General features: G+C 36.6%; 1 protein-coding gene across 1 annotated transcript in view; it reads right to left on the reverse strand.

Moving 5' to 3' along the window:
- The window catches only part of LOC104524619 (coiled-coil domain-containing protein 102B-like), a gene marked incomplete at its 3' end in the record, with an annotated part of 29,370 nt that extends 19,577 nt beyond the window's left edge, over positions 1–9,793 (reverse strand). The window contains exons 1-3 of the mRNA XM_010167554.1: positions 9,188–9,793; positions 7,190–7,401; positions 3,061–3,169 (exon numbers count right to left, since the gene is read on the reverse strand). Of these exons, the coding sequence (XP_010165856.1) occupies positions 3,061–3,169; positions 7,190–7,401; positions 9,188–9,793 (927 nt within the window). The remainder of the gene's footprint in view (positions 1–3,060; positions 3,170–7,189; positions 7,402–9,187) is intronic.
- Between the last annotated feature and the right edge of the window lie 1,238 nt (positions 9,794–11,031).

Raw genomic sequence — 11,031 nt, forward strand, 5'->3', positions numbered from 1 at the left:
TGCTGACAGTGACATGAAACATAGAGACTACATTTCTTAAGAAAAACAACTAAATCTAGACTGCATCTGTTGTGCAGAAGTACGACAAGCTAATATCCTACTTACTGAGCAAGCAGAAAATAATGAACTAAAATCTGAAGGAAGTCAAATGAAACAGATAGATATTAATTTGTTGCTCTGGATATTAATCTATTCATCTATGAAGGAAAATCCATTTACATACGTACCATCTTGTAACTAGAACACGGAATTTAATAGACTGGGATCTATTCCAAAACGTAAAAAGAAAGCTAATTAATTTTCCTAGATTATTCTAAATCTGAGATCTTAAATTTATAGGAAATTTGAAATTCTCTCTATATATTTAGTTATATAGACACACATTTTGAATTTTGTTGGATCTAAGAGGTCCTCAACCCATTGTTCTGAAAGCAAAATCATGAAGGCTGCAAAACAAATATTTCTTGTTCTTCTGCTCATGAACTTGGATTGAAATGAACACTTCTTTATGAACACCATTCCTACATAACCAGGCAACGTTCTTAAATTACTCCTTTCAAGGTTGATCTGCTTTATAAAAGTACATGGCTTTTTGGCACCAGAACTGCACCAAGAGTTCCCTGGTAAGCTAAATCAGTCTCCTGACACATTTACCTCTTCTCCTGAGTAGAAGGAAAAACCTTTGTTGCACTTAGAAGATCCTGTACTTCAAGACCTGCCAGCTTTGGTGAACTTCTCTGTTTACCAGCTGCCTCCCGTGGGATCCTACCCAACAGTTCTCTAATTAAGCCAGTGTCCTGCTTTCCTTAGGTTCATGGTCTGTACTCTTCTGCTTGACTTTCTTACTTCTTTCACGACCACAAACACCACTACTTCAAAGTTACTACAGACATCACATCCCCAACAAGTTTCCTTCCATTCAGATCCAGCTATGTGTCTCCATTAGCAATGAATTATTCCTGAAACCCTCCAGAAATCTCTTTGTTTGCAGCAGCCATGTTGCCTTTCTAGCAGTTGTACAGTCCTTCATGAGAACCAGGGTCTACAACTCAGAGACTTGAGTTCTTTAAACACTTGCTTCCTCATCAGATGACCTGTAACAAACTCCCACCACAATGTCACCCTTACTGGCCTCTCCTCTGATCCTGAGCCACAAGTCTGACCATCACGTATCACATGGGAGAGCTCAAAAGATCAGAGCTGTTTGTAGATCCGAGGACAACTTCCACGCCCTCAGCCCTTCTTTGCCAATCTTTCCTGAAGTTCTTCACAGTACTCCAGCTGCATGAACTTGTCACAGTATCTTAATTGCTCCAACAATATTGTAGTTTGGTAACCACACACAGCTCTAATTCTTCCTACTTGTTTCACAGGATGTGTACATTTCTGTACCAATTCTTGAGGTGTCTCTTCACCTTGTTTTATCCTTTCTGAAGTCTCTCTTGCTCCTATCAACCCGCATCCTGAGCTTTCACCTTTGACCACCACAGGTCATTTTTATGTGGTCTATAATGTCCCATACCCACCATTCCTAGTTCAAAGCTTTCCTAATTAGGTTGGTCAGATTGTTGGATCAAGGAGGCAACACCTGTGCCCCCATGATTCCAATCCCAGATCTGTGTGCTCATGCCCCATAAGCCCCCAGCTAGTGCCCATGTGGATGAGCAGCAGTGAACAGTAGTAGCCTAAGGACTGGACAGATTTTGGAAATTTGTCTGCAATGTTTTGGATCCATGACCATAGCAAGCCACATGACCTCAAAAAAGACAAGTGGAGAACACAGGAGTTCTCTCCCCACAGGAGGGAGTCTCCTACTACTTCCACTCACTGCTTCCTCTTGATGTTAGTGCATGGTTCAGGGTAAAGCTGGGTCTGATGCCTCACCAGCCATAACTTTTTTATCCTACTCTGCTAACAGGATTTAAAATCTATTCTGGAACTGCAGATCTGCATGTGGAAAACAGAGCCATCCTCCAGTTGCTGGAGATCATAAGTTTCCAGCCTTCCTACTATGGGACTCTATCTTGCAACTAATTGAAGCCTCTGGCTGCCCGCCCATGTGGTTTAGACTCTTACCTCTGGGAACCCTGTGAAGATCCTGTTAATCTCCTCTTTGCCTTCCCTGAGCCTGCCCAGCCTGCTCACTTCCTTCTGCATCTCAAAAGAGGCAACACATTTCCTCAACAAGTATACACCTCTTGTAGGCATGGAGACCCCTTTCTCCTGCCCCAGCCTCAAGGGAAGGCAGTCCAAGGCCTGGGGACCTGCACCCTCCTTCAGCATTTCAGAACTAAGGTCTCTAGCATCCCAGCAACAGCAGCCCCATCTTCTGCTGGGAACGATGCCCCAAGGTGTGCTACTACCATTGCTGATGTGCCTTATGCTGCCACCAACATGTTTCCAGCCCCCTCCTCCTTGCAAACTTCTGGACAAGCCACCGCTCCCCACAGACACAGCCTGGGATCTGTGTGCTGGACCTGGTAGTTACACAGGTCTCTCTCAGTGTCACTTGAATAGGAATTTGTCTCCCCCTAACTAGGAGTCACCTCTTTTACCCACAGCCTAGTTCTCAGGATGCCCCACCACCACCTCTGAGGATGTCACCCCCCTCCTTGCCAGGCTGCTACCCGCACCATGTCCACTCAGTAGCCTGGGGGCAATGTCGTCATGGTGACAGGGCTTCCCCACACACTCCCTTGCCCCACATGGACCCCTTCTGCCTGAACATAAGCCCAGCTGGACCCCAACCATGGCTTGCTGTACATCAGGGCCACCATCCTCACCGCACATGGGGATGGGACACCAGCACCTGCCTTCTCTGGCTAGTCCCTTCCTGCGAGACTACAAAGTCACCCCCAAAGATCCCCAGCAGTGGTGCCGCCATAGGCTTCTGCACACACTCTCGGCCGGTCCCTCTCCCTAGGCTACGGGGATAAATAGTTGATGGTCGATTTATCACTTTCACAAACCCTAGATAAGACTTTACTCTTAGTGACAACACAAGAAATCAGAAGTCTCAAATTTGTTTCTTCATGTGATGATGACGTACTGCTGACATACCTGTTTTAGGCCTTCCAGCTTGGTTTGTCCCAGTTTTTCATATTTCCATTTCCAAAGAAATAATTCATTTTCTATCTTTTCCATTTCTTTTTCCAGAAATACATTCATTCTGAAAAAGTATTTTGAAAGTCAGCATTATATCTTTTTGAAGTCAACAACAGACAAATTACTTCGAATTTCCTTTTCATAGTTTGAGTTATAATATGCTGCCTTTATCAACAACATATCTGTTTTTTATTAAAAACCTATATTATCAACATATAATTATTCCAAGAGATTTACAAAAAATAATAGCTAAAGAGAACAAAGAAATCCAGAAGTATACAATTAAAATTTGAAATGAAACAAAATTTTGGTATAAACAGAAGAAAATAGGGAAATGGATTTCAGTTAGTGATTTATGTCACGTAATACATGGCAAGTTAGTGAAGATCCTTGGAGAAAAGGTACTTTATCACTTCTATTTGGGTACAGACAGAAGATTATTTTAAACATGCATATGCAGGGGAATATGTGCAGTACGCCGACAGTATTGCTTGAAAGAAAATGCTAGAACAATTTTAGGATCCTGGATTATTTAGCTCAGAGGTTCTATACTCTCATTAAGCATTTGCCTCTGGAATGTCATTTGTGCATAAAGTCCATTACTACATTCAGGAAAAATATTTTGGATCCACAATTCACGAAGAATTAATTCCTCAGATAAAGGTATGGTATTATTGAAATGAACTTTGATATTTATTTTTATCCTTCTTCTAACCAATTAATTTTTTTTCAGTCACTCAGGAAATAATGAAAGGAATATGAAGCAGCAGAGGCAATACAGATGTTTTGTCTATGAGATCAACTAAAAATTCATTTCCCTGTTCACAGGAAACACTATTAGCCAAGTTCCAGAGACAAGAATGAGCTTCTCAATTTCACTTTATTAAATTTCTTCACAATTTTATTTTATATTTGTGTAATGTGTCATTTTGTAAATTTGTAACAAAATAGAATTTGGAACATAATTAAAAGTGGATGGAAAAAATTTCTAACTATGAATAAAAGCTTTCAAATTACATTTGTAACATTTCAATGAAAACAAATATCAGTTTAAAATTCGGGAATATTCATTACATTGGCTATAAACATCAATATAGGAAAAAAGCCTATAAAGTCAGGATGCTGAAGAAATAATAATAAAAAAAAAGTGTTCCCTGATACTCAGACAGAGCCTCCTGTATCCATTGCCTAAGTCTACCATTCCAGCCCTAAGCAATTTCTCTTTGATATTATCAGGTACCAGTGTAGTTGGTGGGTTTTTGGTTTTAGAACAAAGAAACGCTCTTAAGTTCAAAGTGGAACAAATTCAGATCTTGAAAACAGAAGACGTTTAATTGAGAACACTGATCCAAAAGATTAAAGAATAATTTGCCTAAAATAGTAAAGTGCTGAAAACTCATATGGTCTTTAATTCCTGTTCATGTCAATGGGACCTCAAATGTTTATTTGATACAAACCATAGTTCCTAGTAGAGGATTTTAGTCTGTGATTTTACATTGTAAACCCAACCCTGACGTTCTTTGAAAGTCAAAACACAAACTTTGAGGTGGGTTTTTTGTGGGGTTTTTGTTTTGTTTTAAGAGTTCCTTTAAATATATATATTTTGAAAAGCCTTATCTATGGCTTAAGAGTATATTGGAATTACTGAAAACAGCTCCAAACAGAATGCAAGAAGCATAGGTCCTCTCAGCATGAAGAAGGAAAACATCTTATGGAGAGATTATTCAGGTAACTAGGGGCAAGTCAAAACACTGGATCTGTGTGAGCTAACTTGACTCTGGAAAGAACGTGACTGTAGTTCGGGACTACTGTGTGTAAACCAGAAAACTCTGCTGAGGAGTTCTGTGCTGTATGAGTAAGATTGTACTGACTGCCAAGGTACCTTTGGCCTTGGGGTTCAAGCTGTCTGTGATCCAAACTTGCTTTTGATGCAGCACAGCTGGGTGTCCTTGGCTCAAGTTTACTGAGAAAATTGCTAAGTTGTGAGGAAGAAGCTGTGAGAAAGTACTTAAGCTAGAGCCATGAAAGATAAGAAAAGTAAAAATGCAAACAGGGGTGAGATTGTTGAGATAGTCATTAGCTCCAGGATCGAGGAGAAAAAATGCTGACATGGATAACTATAAAATCCTAAGAGGAAAAACTGGGAGTCTGCAGATGGAGACTCAGCAAAGTAAGACCATTCCAGTAAGCAGTGAAGACCAACCCTTTCTGAGCTGGGAGATGATAGCCTGCCCAGACTCATAGGCTGTCTCAACAGACTGGTGACTATGTTAATGCTTATCCTAATAACATTATTTATAGCTATTCATTGTTTCATCCTTAAAGTTGCATACTTTCTGCTTTACAGAATATCTTTGCACCTTGCCCAAGGTAACCTAGAGAGGGAGTTGTTACACCAATGCTCACTGTTACGTGGGAATCACTGCTCTGTGACCATTTGCTGCCTGAAGTTGCTACTGCCATATGTTGTTACACAGTGTAGACATGCCCCAGTTCTTACTGTGTGCCAGTAAATTTATTATTGTATACCACAGTCAGTATATATCTAGGGATAAACGGCAAAATCTGTCTCTGAAGTACAGTTACAAATTAGCTAGAGAAGCACATGAACAAACAAACCAAACCTAGGAGTTAGAACCAGGGTTTATTAAAATACTGTCTAAGTGACTAAAAAATAAGAGTTGAAAAATTGTCCCCTTTCTAAAAGGAAAGTTTTATATAGGCATATATATACTGTGATTGTTGTTGAAAAATTAAGTACCTAGGACCCTAAATATTTCAACCAGAGGAGAAGGATATGTGAGACATCAGCCTCTTAACTCACATGAAATACCACGACAAACTGAAAAATTTAGGAATTCTGGGATTTTTGCTTCCACAACATACTAAATCTTTTTTAATGAGATAAAACACATCATCTGCTGCACTATGATTCAAATAAAGAATTATTGTATGTTTTCTACAGCTGTCTGATTCATATAACAGAACAGAAGTTAGGAATTTAAAGTTGTTTCCATCCCCCTGCCCCCCCTTAGGCTTGTACTATCTACAGGACAATTGTGAAAAAAACTGACAGGAAAGGAATTCTTTTTCATAAGTTACCACTACAGACTAACCCTGAACTGAAACTGTTGAATGTATTTGCAACAGGGGGCACTTTCTTCCTTTCCATTTTCTGATTAACTTCAGCTGGTTTTGAAGTTATAGCCACACAGTGCCTGAAGTCTCCTACCACATCCATCATACATCACACACTGTGTGTTTCCTTGGAAAGCCTTTTTGGTATGATTCAGTCTTGCTCAATACTGATTATCTATACAAGACATCAACGAATTCCTACCAACACAGAGACTTACATTCTAGCATATAGCATATAATCAACATACAAATTATTTTAGGCCACTAAAATGCACATTTACTATTTATACGAGGTAAATTTGATATGATAAAATAAACACACGGTAAGTGTGTTATTCTCTCTCTATTATCTGCTTTTGCCATAGACCTTCCTACAGGTTAAGAGGTTAAGATTAATAGCATTTTGCAGCTGCATTCTTGTGCTTTTAATTAAAAAAATGTCCTTAGCTATTCTGCAATTAGACTCTTTCAAAGTCTGCAGGTAGAGTATATGAAAATCTGTTATTATGCACAAAGCACATCAGTAACTGACCATGACATACATTTGATACCACTGCACTAATACCAAATTACTAGTAAGTATAATTTTTTAATTAACTGTACATTCTTAACAGCTCTCTATGGAGCACTTCCTATTTAAATGATAGACAAGCCAAGGAAAACAAAAAACACAGTATTGTGAAATGTTTACAGAACATGGAAACATTGACTTTTGCTACTATTAAGAAAAAAAAAAAAAAAAAAAAGCTGTTTTTTTCCTAAATTCTCTAAATGCTGAATTTTTTCTAAATTCTTATCAAAGCCTTGTAGGTAGCAATTAATAAAATTTAGAAATAAGAACATATGAGCTGTAAATGCAAATATCACCATATCTATTTTAAAAAATGTCTTTTAAAACTTTATTTTTAATAGAGATTTCCCCAAGTAGGGTATATTTTGCACTTACTCTCTTTCCTTCTGTAAGATTTTCTGCATCTCAGCCAAATGCAAATACGAGATGGAAACATGCATTAAGTCATTCTCTGTTGTCTTAGCTGTATTATCCAAACTTTTTTTAGGTTCCTCCAAATAGATACTGGGAACTCCACTGGGAAAGTGATTTTCAATTGGAGTGATTTTCTTATTGTGATTGCTTTGGTCTTTGATTATCTCTACACCCTGAGAAAACAAAAATATAACATCCAAGAAAAATATAAACAAAGGGGGAAGTCTAACATAGCTTCTGAAGAGCCTACCAAGGCTCTTCTAGACATTTAAGTCACATAGGAGAAAAACAGGAATAAGTAACATCTTGTACAGTTGCACTGTATATGGGTAGAATTTGCAAAAATGTCACTGTAGTTGAGTCACTGTCATTTTGTAACATCTCACAGCTTCTGTTATGACAAACTTCATATCCAAAATATTTCTAATGTATCTTTACTAGAGAAATAGGTTCCAATTATCATTAGTTGGCTATAACTACGGTGAAGACAGAATCCTGGAACTAACAAAACCAGGAATGCAATTTATGCATACAAATATCTTGAGTAACTGCACATTAAGAACTCTTAAATTTCATATGTAAATCATGGTGAAGCAGGTGATGGGCTTATACAAATTTTGTATAAGGATCAGTTACCTGCATAACTAATTTGCATCACATTTAGAAACTAAAGCACTATAATATCTATTTTGAAGATACATCTTACATAAAAAACATAAGCAAAACTAATAAAAATTAGAAAAATATAATTAGAAAATAAAATACATCTTTATTAGGAAGACTGAACATCTCTTATAAAAAATATTTTCCTTTAGAAATGTATTTAAATTTGATCACCTCTGATGAATTGTGTTTAAAAGCAAATCTCATTTTATCAGATTACCAACAGTCCTATTTTGTACCTGTCTGTTCTTTTGAGTTTTTAAAAGAATGCCTGAAATCTACATCAGAAAATACTAGAAGCTGTTAGAAATGTAAGACTGTTTTCCATTAATATATGTTTCAGTTTTCAAGTAGTGCATTATTTTATACTAAGGAGAATGAAAAAAAGTTAAAATATATTTTGTGTCATCTCCTTCCTATGGCCCATTTGCCCAAAAATATGAAAGGCATGCATTTTTTTGTCAAATTTATTCTCACTGCTAACGTTATGGTGGGGTTTTGTCAGAATTCACAGGAATATAATTACAGAGTGAGTGAATATTCTGAATGTAATACATTCAGACCTAAGATCCTGATAGTTTTAATTGAACTGAAGTAAAAAAAAAATCCTACATCCTACAGTGTATAAAAACCATTTTCTTACAATGTAGGAAAAAATTTCCTACATCCAAAATGACTATCATCTATCAGACGAATAACAAGTATAGTTTTTACATGGTGCTGTCTATGAAGACTATATAATACATGACAAGGCATTGAATTAAAACTGAAAAAAATGAGCAAATAGTTCCATTTGGATAAATATAATTGGTTCTTTTGTATAGAACTAGGAGCTGTATTAAAGCATGCCCATACTCGATTGTTTAATTCTGCTTAACAACTTAATTGCACTCCTTGCCACTTTACAGAAAAAATTGCCTCATCTCTTCCTTCATTTCAAAAGTTGCATTAAGGGAGAATTAAATTATTTTATTTTAGAAGACAGGAGGAAGTTACATTGCTTTTTTTGGATGAGAATTCAGATAACAGAGGTAATCTGTTACCTTAAAACATGAAAGTCAGAGCAATACTCTAAGTTATAGTATATAAGAGTTACTTAAATGTTTAGGCAGAGTTGAAGGGTATGATTTATTTTCTGGATTTCTCTATATTAGGAATAATAGGTGAAAAAAAGTGAGTTTACTACTGAATGGATCAGGTAGTATTTTGGTCAAAATCTTTGAAAAATCCCATTTCTAGATAAACATCCATAACCTCCTGCTTCTTCACAAACTAAAAATATTCCCCATTCTTTACCTTCTTTGTGCTTTTTGCCTCAGGAATCTTGCTGATTTTGCTCACTTCTTTCACAGGTTCTTGTTCCAGAAATGTTAACTGATTTAGGTCTTCTTTAATTGAAGATAAGCCTGAGCAACTGAATTCTGTTTTCCAAGCAGTTTTATTTTCTAAATTTTCCTTCTCAATTAATAAATCTTGATTTATTTTTTTAAGCATACTTAGTTGTTTAACAACACTGTCTAATTTGATTCTCAGTTGTCTTGCTTCCTCCCGGGCTTTATCTCTTTCTGCTCTAACTTTGCTCCATTTCTCCCTCCAGTTAGCAGTACAATCTGACCACCAGCGCATGGTCTTCTCCATTTGGGCAGCTCTGGCTTTGACTTCTTCAAGTTCCTGAATTCTTACTGCTTCAAAAATTTCCCAATCACTGCCGTAACGTGTATGCATATATGGGTAATGAGATGAATACGGGTAGAAACTTTGAGATGGGTGATTTGAATTACACAGATGGACATCTGGTTGGCAACCTCCAGCTAATTTATAAGTTTGTCTTGGTTGGGTCTCAAAAACCTGCGACTCTTCCATTAGTTTCTGAATGGAACCTGAATTCCTGTTTTGACTCATAATCTAATTTCACTCCTAAAAAAGACAAAGACAGACAATAATTTAGCTTCTCTCAGTTAGATTATACTAATAACCTCAAACAGTAGTTTATTTTACAGCTATAATAATAAGACAATCATACTGCTGATGTTTTAGAAATGTGCTTCATCAACAAGAAATAGCTATTAAAATATATGTTATGTAATACTTTTTGAGTACAGCATAAACAGACATACCTATTACTTGACTACAAATTACTAATGAAGGAAGTGTCATTAAATAATCATAGTGTTCTCAAAAATTTTTGAGTCTAGAGAAACCAGGTAAAAGTTTTCTTCACTCAAGATTAAATTGAATCGATATATATTTTAAATATCTAGTAAGAGGAAAATATTGTCTAGAACTACAATCACATGTTCACTTGCTTTTTTTCCCCAAACTGTGGAACTTCATACTAGGCAAAACTTACCTTATAATTTGCCTACCTAAGAAAAAAAAAAGAATTTAAAAAAAATAAAATAAATAAAAATAAAGCCAACAACTGACAGTTTTTTGTTCCAGTTTCCCAGCCGTTTTCAACTTTTCAGTGCTTTCCAGGAACCAAAATTCGAAGAGAAGAGAAGGAAAAGAACAGTAAAGGACTCCATCTCCCTTCATTATCACTGTCTAGTGTAGCACTGCCAACATGTACAACAACACTACATAGATGTAGAACAGCTGCTAACAAAGCTTGATCAAGGTTGAGTTTTTCTTGTTGCCTGACTTACTCCCAGAAATTCTTGAGGGGGCAGGGGGAAAGTTAACCTTGTTACCACATTCCAAATAAGACACATCTCCCTATATTATTATATAAAGATGAATATGATGTAAAAAGACTTCCCTGCAGAATGGATTCATAGTGTATAGCTAAGACCTATTTATAATTCATTTATAAAGCCATAACAATCCAACTAAATAAATAAAACAGCAAGCAGCCTAGATAACGAGACTACATTAATTATCTCTATTTTAATTGATTTATCAACTTTTAGAATACAGCATGAGCATATTAAGCTGCTTTGTTCACCATTTCTTAGAGATAAGCAGGGTAGACATTGCTGATGTAAAGCTCATACACACACACTTGTCTCAACAAAATACTACAGATGTCACCTAATAACACATATTATGCTTGCCCAAGGTTTTGATTTATCCACAAAGTCCTAAATTAAACTTATCTCAAGTGAAAAGAGGATATTTCTTGACTGAAAGACAGTCAA

Source organism: Antrostomus carolinensis, unplaced genomic scaffold (genome assembly GCF_000700745.2).
Source record: "Antrostomus carolinensis isolate BGI_N321 unplaced genomic scaffold, ASM70074v2 scaffold7455, whole genome shotgun sequence".
Classification (NCBI taxonomy): domain Eukaryota; kingdom Metazoa; phylum Chordata; class Aves; order Caprimulgiformes; family Caprimulgidae; genus Antrostomus; species Antrostomus carolinensis.